We start from the raw sequence: 19,709 nt of genomic DNA on the forward strand, positions 1-19,709 counted from the left end.
AAAACTATACTCTCTCACCAGCACCTACCTAGGAGGGTGCTACATATATATATATATATATATATATATATATATAAACACACACACAACCCCAAAGTGCACACTTATGACAAATTTTTCTTTGGATTGCACTTATATCTTGATCACTTTATACTATAATCTGGCATACCAATGTTAAATAGTAATTTACTTTTCTGCTCTTTTTATATATTTTCCTTATATTGTTTTTTAAAATCATATATTTATTCCCTTGATGAAGGGGATATATTCAAATGCTGAAATGATAAGATTACAACAATCAATAAAACATTTCTGAACAAGAACCATTTCTTCAACCTTTTTGGTAAAAGCCTTTGTCATTTCAGATTGGGGTACAGTGCTCACTTTTTACAATACCACATATTTGAATCACCGAAATGAAACAAGTATGCAGATCAACATACTTGTTCTAAGTCGGTGACTCGAAATACTAAACCCAAATGGTAAGACTAGCCAGGAAACCGACTCTTCCTAAAGGAGGTCAGCAATGGCAGTCTTTATATATTCGTGATAAGTTTATTTTGTCAGTCAAATTGCTAATAATTAGGACTCATTCACACCAGATATGATGCTCTGCAGGTTACTGCATTTATAACTAAAGGTGAACTGCATGGTATGTATTATAGTAAAAGACAATACATCTGCTGCCCAATAATAATCATGGCTTGATGTGCGGCAACTCCACATCCATGAGTCATTAGTCCAATATGTCCAAAGGTATATAACCAGCCAGTACATCTGCTTGTATAAAAGGCCATCCTCTATATCCTCTTAAGCATTTTGGGCTAAACAAGCCTTTGCTCATAGCAAACAGTGAATAGTGAACAGAAAAAGTTGGGAATTGAAATTTAATGTGGATAAGTGCAAGATAATGCACCTGGGGCGTAAAAACCCAAGGACAGAATATAGAATATTTGACACAGTCCTGACCTCAGTATCTGAGGAAAGGGATTTAGGAGTAATTATTTCAGAAGACTTAAAGGTGGGAAGACAATGTAATAGAGCAGCACGAAATGCCAGCAGAATGCTTGGATGTATAGGGAGAGGTATAAGCAGTAGAAAGAGAGAAGTGCTTATGCCGCTGTACAGAACACTGGTGAGACCTCACTTGGAGTATTGTGCGCAGTACTGGAGGCCATATCTCCAGAAGGATATAGATACTCTAGAGAGAGTTCAGAGAAGAGCTACTAAACTAGTACATGGATTGCAGGAAAAAACTTACCAGGAAAGGTTAAAGGACCTTAACATGTATAGCTTGGAAGAAAGAAGAGACAGAGGGGATATGATAGAAACTTTTAAATACATAAAGGGAATCAACTCGGTAAAGGAGGAGAGCATATTTAAAAGAAGAAAAACTACCACAAGAGGACACTGTTTTAAATTAGAGGGGCAAAGGTTTAAAAGTAATATGAGGAAGTATTACTTTACTGAGAGAGTAGTGGATGCATGGAATAACCTTCCTGCAGAAGTGGTAGCTGCAAATACAGTGAAGGAGTTTAAGCATGCATGGGATAGGCATAAGGCTATCCTTCATATAAGATAGGGCTAGGGACTATTCATAGGATTCAGATATATTGGGCAGACTAGATGGGCCAAATGGTTCTTATCTGCCGACACATTCTATGTTTCTATGTTTCTATGGAATTGACCAGGTCTGCTGAACAAACCATTCCAATGGCTTTAGATACATTTTCCAAAAATAAAACTAAAAAAGTACAAAAGCAAACACAGCTATCTGAACCTCTATCCACCCCCTACCCCCCCTTAGTCTACAGCACAGGTGTCAAACACAAGGCCTGCGGGCCGAATGCGGCCCTTCAGGCCATTTTATGTGGCCCTCACACCTCTCCTGTAGCTGCAGGAGAGCTCCAGTCCTCCTCCAGACCTTATACTTTCTGCTTTCCAGCAATGCCTCCAGCTTTTTCCCAGCAGCACCACAAGGTAAGGGAGGTGCACTGTGATGTAAGGGAGGGTGGGGGACTCAACTTTTGATGGTGGAGAGGCTCTTGATGTCTTATGTAAGGGTAGGGGATGCTCTTGACATCTAGTCTAACAGATACAACCGGCCCTTTTGAGGGCAATCATAATGCTGAAGCGGCCCGCAATTAAATTGAGTTTGACACCCCTGGTCTACAGCAATAAAGAGGACAATCTAAAAGCTCCTTGGTTTTACATTGATGCTATTGTATATAACAGAAATGTATCTGAAAGGTGGTAAAATGTAATTCATTAAACATTCTTGCAGTTTGCTGAGCCCCCATAGCTTTATGACCTACAAACAGCAGCTTCCAGCAGAGCTCAGCAATAATTAGGTGAACCGACACTTGCCGCAAATGCATAATTATGATGTTTTCTTCCGTTATGTGTCTTTGTACGTGTTAATTTGATCCATTACCTGCACACAGTGAATACAGCCATTTTAATTGGGTCAAATAATTCTCTACAGGCCGATCAATATAACACAATCTAAATATTGAGCCATCTAATATGCAGCGAACGCTAAAGCAACGTGAGGTATCAAATGCTTCCATGTGATCCCCAGCAGAATCCGATAAGATGGCCTGCAGCAGCCACTAAAGAGGTCACTTTCATTTTGTATTTCTATAGCAGTTGTCTCCCTGGGGACTAAAGGCGCTTTATCTGCTCCTGAAAAAAGTATTCATACCCCGTGAAATTTTTCACATTTTGTCTTGTTGCAATTGAAAACATAAATGTATTTTATTGGGATTTTATCCCTCACCTGTCTGGTGTGTTCCCTAGTCTTTATGATGCTGTTTGTTCAGTAAGATTCTCTAACAAACCTCTGAGGGCTTCACATAACAGTCATATTTATACTGAGATTAAATTACACACAGGTGGCCTCATTTACTAATTAGGTGAATTCCGAAGGCAATTGGTTCCACTAGATTTTAGTTAGGGGTATCAGAGTAAAGGGGACTGAATACAAATGGCCGTCACACTTTTCAGTTATTTATTTGTAAAAAAAATTGGAAACCTTTTATCATTTTCCTTCCACTTCACAATTATGTGCCACTTTGTGTTGGTCTATCACATGAAATCCCAATAAAAATACATTTGGAAAAAACAAAAAAACAAAAAACAAAATACATTTACGTTTTTGGTTGTAACATGACAAAATGTGGAACATTTCAAGAAGTATGAATTCTTTTTAAGGCATTGCAGGTCCAATGTTATAAAGACAGGAGCCAATTAACCCACTAGAATGCCTTTGGGGCATGGAGCATGGAGGTAAACTGGAGTACCTGTAAAAAAAACCCATGCGAGCACAGGAAGAACATGTGGATTCCATGCATTTTTTGCCCTGACCAAGACTCAAACCAAGGGTCCCAAGGGTACGGACTAAGGACTTTCAATGATAATGGTAAACAGGACAAATGGAGAGGGTGAATCTCCCTAAGGGGGGGGGCCCAGAAAGCAATAAAAACTGACAAGCGTTGAAATTCCCCTCCACTCTATCCAAAACTAAAGAAAAGGTTTTGCCATTAGTTATACTTTAGGTTTTTGTTTTGTTTTTTAATTTTTTTTTCTATCCATACCCTTATACCTTTACTGAGTAACTCGGCACAACAACAAATCTTCTACATCTGAAATACAGATGATCAGGGCTGTTTGAACATTCCAAAAGAGGAACGCTCTTGGCTACATGAGGACAGCAAACAAGGATCTCTGCCTGTGTGCCAAGCTGCTAAATATTAGAGGCCCCTTTAAAAGAAAACCTCCTTAAAAGGGAGGCTGCCATTAGTGAAGTTTAACTTTTAAGTTCACCTTTAAAAAAAAACCTAATAAATGCACAATTTTTTCAGGTAAAATCAGGAAGTGGCTAAGTTCACCTTTAAAAAACATAATAAATGCAAATTTTTTGCAGGTAGAATAAGGAAGCGGCTGCAGGATTGGGAACATGTTACATGCTACCCTAAAAACGGGTAGGGTGAACCTACTCCTTAATTGCCTGGCTGTCAGACTGGCTTCTCTTGCTACAAGCACATGGTACAACAGACACATATCAGTAATATGAAATGTTGGGGGTAACAAACACTTTAAAGCAGTTTTAAAGTCTCAAGGTTTCTCATCTTAATGCATTCCATGCATTAAAGAGGTTGTAAACCCGTTTGTTTTTTTTTTTTTTACACCCTGCAAGAGAAAGACATAATGAGCTAGTATGCATCGCATACTAGCTCATTATGCAATACTTACCTTAGAACGAGCCCCCGCCGTGCCGCTGACTCACCTCTATGACGGGCGACATGTTCAGTCGCCCGTCTTCCGGGATCGCGGCAACCGGCCATCTGATTGGCCGGAGCCGCGGTGACGTCACTCCCGCGCACGCGCGCCGGAGCCGACAGTCACGGCACGGGACTCTGAAGGAACGGCACGATCGGCCGTTCCTTCAGAGCGCATGCGCCAGTGACGTCACTGGCGGCATGTAAGGTAAATATCTCCTAAACGGTACATGTTTAGGAGATATTTACAGTACCTATAGATAAGCCTTATCATAGGCTTACCTATAGGTACAAGTTGTAGAGGAGGGTTTACTTCCTCTTTAAGGTGAAAAACCTTCTTGGTTGCAGTTGCCCCCTAGACCCCCCGTTATTCTTACCTGAATCCGAACGTTCCAGCGACAAGCACGAGCCCAGCAGCTCCACCCACTGTCTAGGGGTCCTCATTGGATTGATTGATAGCAGCAGGAGCCATTGGCTCCCACTGCTGTCAATCAAATCCAGTGACACGATAGCAGGGGGCGAGGGCGTGTCCTGCTGTCTGTGTCAATAGACGCAGCAGCGGTACTCGTGAGTGCGCCCGCAGGGGTGCCCCCCATTCAAAGTGGCTCTTCGTAGGGGCACCCAATGAAGAGTAGGAGCCAGAAGCGATGCTGGGATACCCCAGAAGAGGAGGATCTGGGCTGATCTGTGCAAAACCCTTGCACAGAGCAAGTAAGTATAGCTTGTTATTAAAAAAAAAAAAAACAACCCGAACTCCCTACACTTGTTTCCAGATAAATAAGGGAAAATAAGACAGTCCTGCGAGACATCGTAGAGCACTCATCACTCCTTACCCTCCTTATAGCCTACTGCTCCCCCTCCCCCTTTTTATTCCCTTTCCTCTCTCCTCTACCTTTTCACTTTCTATCTCTCCCTTCCTTCCCATGCTTTCAGCTTCATCTCTCTTATCTATAAATATAGTCCACTGGATTTGCAGATGAACATTATTACTAATCAACCCCTAACCTATCAACTCCTACACTTCTTCAATCCACAATGATCACTCTACTTCCAATGCCCTCTAGGTGCAGCCCACGCTTCTTCAATCCACAATGATCACTCTACTCCCAATGCCCTCTAGGTGTCGGCCACCTCTAGGCCCAACATGACACGTACACAGCACGCTGCACTCTTTGGCAGACACACTTATCATATAAGCCCATGTTGAATCTGAACCCAGTACTTTTGGATACGTTTTTCGCATTCGACCTAACTCATACCTTAGTTTATGTTTTACCAACTTGTTTGCACCACGGGGTTCCCCTGTATAACACATGTTGATATTTGTACTGACCACTCTTGTGCATACTTGCATACTCTTTTGTAAAAACAGTGTATCAATTGTGGATTCTGTTTATTACAATTTTTTGCTCAATAAACTTTATGGAAAAAAAAAAAACCTTTACAATCACTTTAAGTCCATTTAAACCTACATGTCCATCTAAGACTACCCTGTTAACAACGTGAAAACACAGCTGCAAAATTCCTTTTTATAAAAAACAGTGTTGTCACCCTATTAGAGGAAGTGGAAAAATAACAGATTTACTAGCAGGATCAACAGGTAATAAAACTATGTTGCAAGAAAGAATCTGTTAAACAAAAACTACTGTGTTAATGCTATTGACAGACAGCAACATGAATGCCACTTTAAATTTTCCATATAGGTACCCTGTAAATCTCTCTGGGAGATTTTGTACTCATCCATTCTTTAAAATGACTTCTTTCCAATATTATATATTTGTGTTAATACCAAATGCAACTTTCCAAGCTGAAGATGGGATTTGGAGCCAGTTTGGCCCAACGCCTTATCACTGGTTGCTTCTGGGCACAGTTCAATAGAATTTTGTACACCCAGTATTTTAGCTCAGAGCTAGCACATGTCTGAGAGAAATAAAAACTTGAACACAATGCAGTAAATAAATCAAAAGCAAAGCCAAAGAGCCAGGTCTGACAGACTGTTTAAGTCATTAAAACAGTAGACACCTGCACGTGAAATGATAATTATATCCTGCTAGGTAACTGGCAGGCAATTAAACCCATCTAGACAATGGCAGAGAAGAAAATCTCATCGTTCTGTGAAAAAAATAAGAGTAAACATTTCAGAGTTAGCCGCCAAGAGTAAAAAGCATCAAGAGGCCTGGATTAAAGAGAGTCTGTACAACTATATATATATATATATATATATATATATATATATAGATATAGATATAGATATATAGGGTTCAAAATTGAGCTGGCCCACCCTTTGCAGCTATAACAGCTTCAACTCTTCTGGGAAGGCTGTCCACAAGGTTTAGGAGTGTGTCTATGAGAATGTTCGACCATTCTTCCAGAAGCGCATTTGCAATGTCATGCAATGACGTTGGAAAGAAGGCCTGGCTCGCAGTCTCCCCTCTAATTCATCCCAAAGGTGTTTTGTCAGGTTGAGGTCAGGACTCTGTGCAGGCCAGTCATGTTCCTCCACCCCAAACTCGCTCATCCATGTCTTTATGGACCTTGCTTTGTGCACTGGTGTGCAGTCATGTTAGAAAAGGAAGGGCCAACCCCAAACTGTTCCCACAAAGTTGGAAGCATGAAATTATCCAAAATGTCTTGGTATGCTGACACCTTAAGAGTTCCCTTCACTGGAACTAAGGAGCCAAGCCAAATCCCTGAAAAACAACCCACACCATAATCCCCCCTTCTCCAAATTATTTGGACTAGTGCACATAGCAAAGTCCATAAAGACATGGATGAGCAAGTTTGGGGTGGAGGAACTTGACTGGCTTGTCCTGACCTTAACCCGATAGAACACCTTTGGGATGAATTAGAGTGGAGCCAGGCCTTCTCATTCAACATCAGTCAGTGTCTGACCTCACAAATGTGCTTCTGGAAGAATGGTCAAACATTCCCATGGACACGCTCCTAAACCTTGTGGACTGCTTTCCCAGAAGAGTTGAAGCTTTTATAGCAGCAAAACGTGGGCCAACTCAATTTTGAGTCCTATGGATTAAGACTGGGATGCCATTAAGGTTCATGTGCGTGTAAAGCGAGGCGTCCCAATTTTGGTAATATAGTGTATATATATATATATATATATATATATATATATAATGTGACGGGAAGTCAGGTAAATCTGTGGATGTAGTCACAGACAGGAGATACATTTCCACCTGGTTTAGAAAATTCACCAATTACTATAGGGTGTCGGCTGCAGAGCTAGCCAGGAGGACGTTGAACAGACTTCAGCTGTTCAGAATGAGGAAATGAAGGCCTCTATAATTTGTCCAGAGGAAGTCTAAGGATTGCTGCCTCCTGCCGCTGTGTGGGCATAGGGAGAGGAGGGCAGTCAGATGTGTGCCCCCTGAAAGCTGTGTGAGCATGGGGAAGACCTCCTGAAGCGATGTGGCTGAGGAGGATAACAAGTGTGAAGACTACTCGAAGTGAGGTCTCGGATCGTTTCTATGTGAAAAGAAACCAATGGACATTTCCTGTGTGAAGGGGAAATTATTTAAGACTGAAGACTACTCAAGGTGAGGTCTTGAACTATTTCTATGTGGAAGAAAATAAATGGACTATTGAGTGTCTGCTGTAGGATCAGCAAAGTTTGCTCCAACAGTAGGTTGGTAGATAGGTTCCTGTATGTGAGAAGGTGGCAAGGATTTATTTTATTTATGTTTATTTTGAATTATGCTGTTTTTGAGGCTTGCACTGGTGGGAAGTAAATTGCAAGAATAAACCAAACTGTTGTTTGCAACCACTTCTCGGCTATCTCCCTGTGTAATGAACCCCCCCAAAGGTGTCATCCACGCCTACCACCGAGCTAGTCCTCCCTCAATATATATATATATATATATATGTATATATATAGTGTATTTGGCCCACCACAGCTTGACAGAGGTAAGTACAGAGCCTGAAGGAAAATTACAGGCATTGATATTTAAGCTTGCTGGCCATTCCATCTCAAAACCATGGGAATTCATATAAAAAAGGAATAGAACAATTCTGCTCTCTACATGGTTTGGGCTGTTGTTGAGTCTTATGCTACCATTCCCTCCTCCTCATTTTCCCTAGACCCCCATGAGGTTGGCTGCTGCATACTGAAGGTTTTTTATCTTAATGCATAGAATGGATTAAAGTAAAAAACCTTTTGCCTTTAGAACCACTTTAACCAAAAAGTGTCAGAAATGTCAGTATGGTGTCCGATCTGTCCGCCGCAATGTCGAAGTCCCGCTAAAAATCGCAGATAGCCATCGTTGCATAGGCGCTGCTCTCGTGTCTCTCCTATGGAGGTTGGGTGGCTGGCTTGGCATGCTGGCAATGTGATGCTGTTGGATGAACCCGTGGTGTCTCCTAATGCCCCATTGTGGGATAATCCAAACTTCCCCGAGCTTCATGGTCACCCGGACTCTTGTTTGTGGTCGGGACTTGGGGTGACGCATGTCTCCCATGTCTTTAGGTCAAACCTTTTTTGTATCTTTTGATGACCTGAAGGCCCGATATGGTGTGTGCAACCATTCCTTTTTTAAATACTTGTTACTGCGCCACGCCGCCCGGGTGCACTTTGCTGGGTTGACCCTGGAGCTCGAGGAATCCCCAATGGAAAAGTTGTTGTCTATCCCAGAGGTAACTAAAATGGTCACTATGTTTTACTCTAGGCTGCAGGCAGGTAGTGCTGACCCATTTAAGCTGGCCATGTGCAAGTGGGCCACACTGCTTCCTGAGCTGTCCGAGGAGGTGTGGGATGAGGCCTCTGAGGTGTGCTTCCAGGACCTTATTAGTTCTAACCACAGACTCATACTGTTCAAATTCATTCACCATTTGCACTACACGCCTCAAAAATTGTTCCGTATGGGTGTTGCCCCGGGATCCGCCTGTCCTAGATGTGGTTGACCTGCAGCAGACCACCTCCACATGTTTTGGTCCTGCCCCCATATTAGAGGTTACTGGACGTCTATTTTTGCATTTTTTAATGATAAATTACACCTGCCGGTCCCACATACGCCGGAGGTAGGCCTGTTGGGCGAGTTGAATGATTTTATTCACCGTGTACATCCCCGGACCCTGATCCGCATACTACTGTTCTATGCTAGGAAACGTATCTTGTTACATTGGAAAAGTGTTAAACCGCCTACCGTACAGCAGTTCTATGTTAAAGTGCGTGGAGATGTACCACTCTATAAACCGATCTATAAGAGTAGAGGGTGTCCTGGCAAGTTTTCTAAAGTTTGGCAACCTTGGCTTGATGTAGAGGATTCGATCTGGGCGGATACCCCTCTGCATTCCAGCTGGTCTGCTGATTGAGACCATGGGGGTCCCATGTGAATTGAGGATTATCTGACTAGCATGTAGTATAATACCTGAGGGTAGGGGAAGGTGTGTGTGTGTGGAAGTGTGGGTGTGTGAGTTGGTTTGTGAGTGTGTGAGTGTCCTTGTTTGTGTTGGTCGTCTTGTCTGGTTGTCTGTCCACCTTAGGGTGGTGACCACTTGAGGTGTCCTGCTAGGTGTGTCCCTATGTTGCTGTTCGGCTTCCAAGCAATTCTGTCTTGAGGTCCCCCCGTCCTTCTCTTCCTCCCTAGCAATGCTCCCTGCAATGCTGTCCATTGGTTCGTTGTTTATTCCCTGCTCTGTTTTAGAGCCGGTTCACACTGGGGCGACTTGTCAGGCGACCAGGTCGCCTGACAAGTCGCTGTGGGTCGCCTGCCATAGATTAGCACAGGACCCGTTCTAATAGGAGCAACACAAAAGGGTCCTGTACTACTTTGGGGCGACCTGGAGCAACCTGCATTGACTTCAATGATATGAAGTCTGTGCATGCCGCTCCGAGGTCGCGGTGCGCGCTGTGCACCACGACTTCACAGATCGCCCCGGTAAGTCGGGTCGCTCCTATGTGAACCGGCTCTTACTGTCATTGCTTGTACCTTTGTTATGTATTGTTATTGAAAATGTATAAACACCTTTAAAAAAAAAAAAAAAAATCGCAGATCGCCGCCATTACTAGTAAAATAAATAAATAAATAAAAATGACAAATCTTTCCCCTAGTTTGTAGACGCGATAACTTTTACGCAAACCAAATGAAATACGCTTATTGCAATTTTTTTTACCAAAAATATGTAGCAGAATACAAAAGGATGAAAAATGTGATTTTTAAATTTTTTGGGGGGGAATGTTATATACCAGAAAGTGAATAATATTGTTTTTTTTTTTTCAGAATGGTTGCTTTTTTTTTGTTTATAGCGCAAAAAATAAAAATAGCACAGGTGTTCAAATACCACCTAAAGAAAGCTCTATTTGTGGGAAAAAAAGGACATCAATTTTATTTTGGTACAGCGTTGCACGGCCGCGCAATTTTCCGTTGAATTAACGCAGTGCCGAATCGCAAAAAATGGCCTGGTCATTAAGGGGGCAAATCCTTCTGGTCCAGAACTGGTTAAACAATTTTAAATAATAAAGGCCAACTCCAATGAAAATTCACGTTGGTGGGCTGAATCACTTTATTGCTCTACAAAGACAATATATCTTTATATTGTATAGTCGCTAAACATCTCTCTCTCAGTATATACCAAATCAAAGCTGGATTCCCTAATCATCTGTTTATCATGCCCAGTGGAGAATCCATTGCTGAACCGTGATGTCATTGCGTGGTTTTAGATTGGCTGCAGTATTTGGGTGTAACCAGGAAATCATACTTCAATATTTCTCCACTGGAATCCATGACAAGTCGCCAGCATATGATTCAACTTGCCAGCACCAAGCAACTACCGATTTTCATATTTAGGTGAAGACCTTTAAATTGACAGGCAGGCAGGTACATGTTGCTCCTCCTTTTAATAAAGCGTGTTATATTTCACATAAAACATATATAGGGAGTTATAAGTACTAGTCATTTATATTTTACCAGTGAATGTCTGAACTCATTATTTTTACTAATCTTGACTCTAGAATAAAAGAAAGTAAACATTAGATGAATGGAAGAAGACTTGGCAAGCCTTTTAGAAAGTGACCTAAGACCTTTTGTCTGCAGCAGATGTACACGGCCCTGATGCAGACAATGCTTCCCCCTTTTCTGTCATTCACCCAGAAGGGATCTGTGGCCAAGTCACACTAGGACACCAGTTCAATTAAGTTAAAACACAACACAGCCAAAACCTGACATTTTCACACAGGAAGCATGAGAGGTGGACGTGCTTTCCAACCCTACACTGACTTCTACTAGACGATAAACTAGACAATGATTTATTACCGCTGAAACCCAACTCCAGCTTACACCCTATCACATACAACAAGTATATGCTACCAGCACACCATGGCTCCATATAACAGTCCGAAAATGTATTAAATTGATCACATTAGAATAAGTGCACAGCAACGTTTTGTAGCCATGCAAGACCTCTTCTTCAGGCATGCAACATCATCACATCCTGATGAAGAGGTCCTGAGTGGCTCCCATATGTTGCAGTTATTGTCATGTTTTCCCTTTAATAAATTTGTAGACTATTATAGGAGTCATGGTGTGCTGGCAATAAATACTATCTTCTATTTTGACACCAGTTAACTGGCGGGTTGTTGCTGCAGCATCCTCATACTAAAGGCTTTCTCCTGGATTGAGTGCGATGAAAGAATGACTTATGATATGGCCTATCACATCCAAACTTCTGTCACCAGGATGTGAAGCAAGTCTTTAAACTACATCTAAAGCCCAAACTTTTTTTTGTTTGTTTCTAGGTAAGGAATGCTTTATGCCCTGATTTCTGCCATCAATGTCCTGTTGGGGATATTTTCCTTCACTCCGTGTTCCGTGGGAGAAAATCTCTCCAAATTGTGGCGAAATTTCCTCTAAGACTGTGAAAGATTTGCTTTTTGTTCCTGTTCTGGTGATAACTCTATTTTCTGGATTTTTACTCACTTTCAACCCTTGTGACAGTGGACACTAGAACTAAATGAATTTGGTGAATCTGTCTAGTGGGGACACAGACAGCAATAAAAATCTGACAAGGGATCTAACCCTTTAAACCCTATCCAAATTTAAAAAAATAAAAACAATGGCTTTACCTGGAGCATATGATTGCCTGGGATGGGGATAAAACCAAATCCTACGAGCTCATGTGGACTGTTTGGTCCCACTTTTGATACTATTCGAATGTTGAACCATTCATATTAGGTGTAGTTTGACTGTTGAGCCTTATCTGGGACCTCCATGGTTTTGGATGTGCAAACCCCTCCCCTTTTTTCCTTTCCCCCTCCCCCCTCTTTTTTCTTACTCCTTATCTCTTCTCTTTACACTACCACTCTACCCACCTAGTTCTTAACAAGGGTCTTTTCTACCACTCCTATTAATGATCATAGGTTGTGGTTATGTATTACTCTAACCCAGGCATGTCCAACCTGCGGCCCGGGGGCCGCATGCGGCCCAGAGCCCCAGGCAATGCGGCCCACTGGCCCTTGACAATTATTTTTTTTTTGATGGGTAAGAAGGAAGTCAGGTCGGGGGCACGGCCACAGCGGCTTCCAACTAACTGTAGGCAGAGGCTGCCTCGGAAGGGATCATCCTCTAGTTGTGTTAAGCTGCAGCGCGGAAAGGACGTGGCAGCGTTTTATTACTTATATACCTTAACTATAGTTTATATTTTATATCCGGCCAGAGAAAATTTCTCTACACTCATTGTGGCCCAGAGAAGCCAAAAGGTTGGACACCCATGCTTTAACCCAAGAAGAAATGTTCAATGTTACATGTTTATTCCTTCTTTGTGACTACATTTGTTATGTCAATGGGAAATTGAGGGTAAAGCAGTGCTCCCTGACCCCTTATTTGTTTCCTCATGTTGATTCTCTCTAATTGTGGTTCTAATCTGACTCTCTAAATTACTAAATATGCACTGTACTAATATACCCCCAAACCTGTGTGTTAGTCTGGTTACGTTATGTACAATTTTGATATTGCTTTGTACTATCCGTAAACTCAATAAAATACAGAATAAACATTTTAAAAAAAGGCTTTAGATACAAGAACAAAAGGACCAGTACAGAATTGAGGTTCTAACTCTTCCCACTATATCTGAAACTGAAAACAAAATTAGATGGATTTGAGCGATAACTAGTCCATGATCTTTAAAAAGAGACTTCAGTTCCCTTTACATTTGGCAGCCCCTTCCCAGCAATATCATGTTTGTTAGTCTGTGCCTGCATGGATGTGTAGAAGGGCTCTATCTGGCCTTCTGGTAATGGCAGAGTCCAGCAACATATCTGCACTGGTGTGGGGGGGTTTCCACATTTGGGCAGACATACCAAGATTTGGGACTTTAAAACTCTGCTGCACATCTGTGCATGTGCAGAAAGCTTACAAAATTGAAAAATAATAATAATAATATTCAAATGTGAGAGACTGATGGGGTATTAGGCAGGAGAAAATATTTTTTTTTTTTTTTTTTTTTTTTAGGATGAAGGTCCACTTTAAGTATTAATGGTGCCTGGTGGTAAAAATGAAAAATCTTCTAGGCTGGCATGGAACCGGCAGAGTATCCCACCTGTGTTTAGGTACCGTATGGCTATAAGAGATGAGAAAATGTGGAATAGTCTTCCACAGAAACTGGATCTTTTTAACTTAGCAGATTGTTTTTTAAAAAAGATTTGATTGTGTTTTTAAGTGCATGATATACAAGCAGCTACTAATAATTAAAAAAAAAAACCTAATTGTGTTATTCTACAACGTTGATCCAATGAGTTATCCAATTGCCTATGGGGATCAGGAAGGATTTTTTTTTTCTGTTAGAGCAAATTAGACAAAGCTTTATAAGGGTTTGTTTTTTGCCTTCCTGTGGATCAGCTCTGGATTTACTGTTCTCAAGAATGAGAAGTTTATTTTGGGTTGAACTTGATGGACATGTGTTTTTTTTCCAGCTATTAAGTATAATGGACATTTCAAGAAGCTGCGCAAGTATACACATAGTAATGATTACCAATCTATTGTCTTTTTTTACTGCTTGCTTACAGTAAATGTGCCAGAAATAAGCAAAAAGACTGTATTTACTAGTTTAAAAGAGAAGTAAAATAAAATGATAGTCACCTGGGTGGATGCAGCATCCATCCGATGCTGCATATGTCGCCCGCTGCCTCTGCACTGAGAACAGAGCAATCAAAGCCTGCTGATCACTCGTTTCTCCCCCCTCGGCTCTCAGTGGAGAGCAGTGACTGTCAGTCACTGGCCCTCTGCACTGCCCCTCCAGTGCTCACTGGAGCGCTGGGCTGTGGAGGGGGCAGGAGTTGCTGTCTCAGTATCCCAGTGGCTCACTGAGAGCCTGAGCCAGCTGCCAGTCCAGGCATCTGGGTGGATCCTGACTGTATAGTCGAGATCGATCCAGCACATGGACTGGCTGAGTGATATCAGCCAACAGCGGACTTTAGCCTGCTGTCAGCTCAAAACAGGTCAAAGTGCACTCTTGAGATCCATAGGAGAAGTAAGGTCAAAAAAGCTTTAGTCATACTTCTCCTTTAAAGTAAACTTTTATGCTTGGCTTCAGTACTATTTAAGTTACTGATTTAGAAGATGTAACTGGTCAGGAGTTTTGGCTTTGCTTTCACTTCAGTGGTTGCATGTTTCCTCCTGGTCCAAGCAGCTAGCATGTTTATAAAATGGTTAGGAATGGTAGCCACCACATCTCTTTCGGTACAGGTTTACTGCAAGTCAAGGCTTGGCCTTTAAACAAAAGTAAGCTAAAAACAAAAAACAGCCTAATTTTTAAACTACCAATAATACAATAACAATACATTTGGGTAAAAAATCTTGTAAAATGCTTGCACAAAATTATACATTTAAGGAAAAGAAAAATGGAAACCCCCAATGCTGAGGTCGTACCTGTAGCATTTGACAATGCAAGTGACTCCATAGAACCTCTGGGAGTTTGTTCTGTCGGGGTTAACCCATCAGTGAATTTAAGTGCATTGATTGGATGCCTTGTTCGACACTGCTGCGAATTCAGATTTTTGTTTTCTGGAACTCGTAGACTTGATCGTGCTTCATTAAAACTGTGAGTGGAAGTATCACTAAAGCTTTCCTGCTGGCGCAGTCTCCCTTGATAGTAATCCTCTCTGCCATCTTGATTGAAGCTCTCACTGTGACTCATCATTGACAAACTTCTTTTTTGGTTACTGAAATGCTTTGCCCACATGTCTGGCTGGGCACCGGCTCCCTGTCCAGGACTGTAGGAAGTCCTTATGTTACACTGGCTAAGCAGCTGCAGAGGACTCTGGGATTGACTCCTCTCTAGCTTGTTGCCATAATTATAGAGTTCATCTCTGCTCCTCCATCGCTGATCACGGTTCAAGCTTGGGTTTTGGCTTGATACGCTCAGTAAATCCATTTGTAAAGAGAGAGGGTCAACGTCTGTGGAAAGTCTATTGGTAGTTACATGTAGTTGGTTCATGTTGTTGTCTTCGAGTTTAGCTTTATTCTTGCCTATCTTAGCACTACGACGTGACTCCTTTGCCCTGGCATTTTGAAATGCAGAATCTGAAGAGTCTGAGCCATTGGGATCCTCACCCAAACTGCATGCTCTTGAGCAGAATATCTGGCCTTGCTTGGGCAGAAAGGGGCGTCCAAGTAGTGATTTTTTACAGTGGGCACAACAAAAGCAAGTCTCTGTAGCATGCCAGTGCTGCCCGTCATAGGTCATCTGTCCTTGGTCAATACCTATAAAAAAAGAGAAAAGATTATTTTAGATTATTTGAGTGGTGGGGTCAGAGGGATTGCAAGAACAAAGTAACTCATAGAAAACGTTCAACAAATGATTTATTATTTAAAGCAGTGGTTTTTTTTTTTTTTCATTTTTTTGCAACACAATATAATAGTTACCCATAGATCCAACTAAAAAATCGCTGCTCTATGCATCAGATATGGAGGGATTATACACTCATTACGAAGGACCTCTAATGAGATCTATACACTGGAGTCCCGAACTCACCTGTATCACCTGTCTTGTTGCAGCAATCTTCCTGATCTATTGCCAATAATAACCTCAGAAAGGGGAAGTACATCCCCATAGAAGAGGGGAAGAAATAAAAACTTAAGACAGGCCTGAACTCAAAAAGTAAATATTTGCTGTCTTACAGAAAACATCTAAAAATGTTATTTGTGCCTAAGCTCTACCATGGACAAGGTACCTTTTGCCTTGAACTCCAACTGAAAAAATCAGTGCACTCTCTGTGCCAAGGCACCACCGTGCTTTGAGCATTTGATCTATACATGCAGCATTAGATCATATAAGGCACTACTGCCTTTACTAGTCTAAGGAGATTTGAAGTGAGATTAGAGTTTGTCACTCTTATGTTACTGTTTTCCTTGCTGGAGAAGAAAATGTATCTGAGGACCTGCAATGTAAGAATCTCATTGCTTCTACTTCATTCATTCAGTGGATCTACAAGGATAGCCACCTCTAAACAGAGGCATACTGCCGGACAAGGCATGGCAAGTCAGTAAGTTCACATTGATGTGATTTCTGATGCATTTCAGAATACATAGATTTGCATGACAAGTGAAATAACATGAGTTTCTATAGACGCTGTTCACATACAGTATATGCAGTGTGATTCCAGTGCGATTTTAAAATAGGTGCTGTGCGAGTTTAGTGCAGTGCGGTACAATTTGCAGTTACATAGACTTGAATGGAAATTTCATGCAGATCTCTTATCTGTCCTAAGATTTCAGTATGTTTTCTGAAAGTTTTTGCTTTGTCCTTTACCTCCCATCCCTGGTCTATGTCAGGAAAAAGAGAGAAAGAGAGAGAGAGACTGATTGACTATACCAAAATCTCATCAAAAATGCTCAAGGCTGGGTCCACACTAGTGCGAATTGGATGCGGCTTTCTCTGCATCTAATTCGCATGACAGGAGAGTGTGTCTGGCTCTCAATGGAGCCGGTTCACACATCTCTATGGCTGCTGTGGAGAGGATTGCACAGGGGTCCTTTACAGTTTTGGCTTTGTTTCAGGTCTGAACTCAGGCAAAAATTCGGGCCTGATTTATTCCTGAAACGGAGAACAGTGATGCACCGGACCCGTGCTGTGAGCCGCATCCGCATAAATGTGAACACAGCTTTAGAATCACCTCTGAACTGCAACAACTGCTCCCTGAAATTGCATTGCAAAACAGATTCAACTTGCACAGCATCAGTGTAAACCTAAACTAAATGGGAAAACATCAGCTGCAGGGAGCCTACAGGCAAAACTTTGGGCTCCAAGGTATTGGAGCTAACATCGGGCCAATAACTCTACCCCTACCCCTATTTGATGCATTTTCTTCAGCCACAGGAAATATCCATTCCATAAAAGTTGGGTCAACAGGCTAAAAGTTTTACAGTCCTACCCCGGAAAGAAGGGAGCAATGTTCTGCATTGCAACCTCTTTCTCCGTTTAATGATAGGTAAACTCTCACTGTACATTCCAAGAACAGACAGAAACCCCATCAACACTGCAGGGTCTGCATTTTTGCACTTGTGGTGACTAGAACTTTGATTTTTTTTTCACCAAACTCCTTAGCAGCATGCTGTTAACACTGAGTGAAGCATATTTCATCCTCCTGAAGCTATATCACCCGTTCCCAGGAGCTGTTTGGCTGCAAGCTGTGGAATATGTCTCTGCTACGTGTGATGAATGGGGAGGAAATTCTCCATCATATTTTAAATAGGGCCATGGAGGAAAAGTCTGGGAAAGACTAAATGCTGTGCTTTACCATCCTGGTTCACAGACGAAAATGTTACTTTTTATAAACGTAGCAGACATTTACAACAATACTTAGGGCAAATTTAAATACCTATCCATCAATCGAGCTACACAATCCTTCACAAAATAACCTGATTGAAGATTGCTTTAAAATAAATAAATAGTAAATTTACTATCCAATAACTATTTTACACTTTCACTCTTTGCCTGTAATAAGACATAATGGTCCAGTAAATTACATCTCTAAAATTCTCTTTGACCAATCAAAACAAAAGATTTTCCTACAAACAAGCAAGGTTGTATTGGTCAAGCTTTTATATTATGGAGGAGACGAGGGGAGGATGTCATTGGATTGTACGACAGCGTTTAGACAATTAAATTTCCCCCTAATAAGTATTAGCCAGGGATTATTGGCCAAGATTTCTGTACACTGTCTTTCTTCATCTTAAAGCGGTTGTAACCCTAAAAAAAAAAAAAAAAAAAAAAAAAGCTTCTGTTCCTTTAAGGCATGATCTATAGCAGAGTGCTTCTACCATGCAATTTGTCCCTTCCTATGCAAAAAAAATGCCTGGTTGATCCTGCCTGTTCCTGTGTCCCCCTGTGTGTGCTGACCACAATAATCACAGCTGCTGATCTATGATACCATGGTCAGTTTACGTGCCGCCGTCATCCCGCTCTCTGCTCTAAGTCTCTCCCTCTCCTCCTTCCTCCCTGCCAGTCAGTTCTGAAGCCTGTGTGTGAGAGCCGATCTCCTCCCCACCCCTCCCCTCCTACTGCTCTTCCCTGTGGCTTGAAAATACTATTTTCCTTTCGTACATCACGGTACACAGAGCCATAAATCATAACATATGGATTATATAGCCACCTACAGGTGAAGGACACTGGCAACCAATCAGAAAGGATGCCCTTATATAACCCCTCCCACACAGGAAGTACCTCAGTTTTTTCGCCAGTGTCTAAAGGTGATGGTCACTGTGGAGAGTCTCTCCACTTTTCTCTTCAGAGTAGAAAGAAAATATGCTACTTACCCCGATCAAAGATCACTGAATCTAAGGGGTTAGCGATCAGATCCATCTAAAACAGTCAATGGACTAAAAAGATGGTACCTGAGCCTCAAGAAGCAGATACAAGGTTTTGCCTGTAATGCTTTCCTTTTTAGGCGCTGGACCCTGGGATCAGGGACTCTTGGAATACCAAGCCCCAAAGGCGCTCTGTGCAGGGTGCTCTACAGGTCCAAGGCCGTGACCCCTTTAAAACTAGGGTACCCTATTTAGAAAAAACTGCCATCCCGTGTGTCCATTTTTAAAAAAATTAAAATCCTAAATACCTTCTCTTACAGCACCTCCCCCTGCATTCCTTAGATCGGGGAAGGAGAGCGGAGGAGGACACGTGACAGCACAGAGGTGCTGTGAGAGAAAGTATACACTGTAGAATTAGATTTTGATAAAACAGGAAATGGCAGTTTTGGTTATTCTGATGTTACAACCACTTTAAAGTCAAACTCTGGGATTTTCTGTAAATAGTTGCCTAGAAGGGGATTTAGACTCTGACTGCAGTACTCACTATGGCACCATCCCCCACAGTAATTCCTTTCCATCACCAGTTGTTCTTGATTGAATGATGTCCAAAGTCAGCCAACCCAGAAGTCTGAGGACATCCTGTGAGTGCGGTGTATAAAGGACCAGGAGGGGTAAGGGT

General features: G+C 41.8%; 1 protein-coding gene across 2 annotated transcripts in view; it reads right to left on the reverse strand.

The window, feature by feature from the left end:
• The window catches only part of PRICKLE2 (prickle planar cell polarity protein 2), a 462,431-nt gene that overhangs the window by 25,292 nt on the left and 417,430 nt on the right, over positions 1 to 19,709 (reverse strand). For both annotated transcript variants that reach the window (XM_082265402.1, XM_082265403.1), the window contains one exon: positions 15,152 to 15,985. In XM_082265402.1, coding sequence (XP_082121528.1) covers positions 15,152 to 15,985 — 834 coding nt within the window. The remainder of the gene's footprint in view (positions 1 to 15,151; positions 15,986 to 19,709) is intronic.

This window comes from Pelophylax lessonae, assembly GCF_965119305.1.
Source record: "Pelophylax lessonae genome assembly, chromosome: 8".
In the NCBI taxonomy this organism is placed as follows: Eukaryota; Metazoa; Chordata; class Amphibia; order Anura; family Ranidae; genus Pelophylax; species Pelophylax lessonae.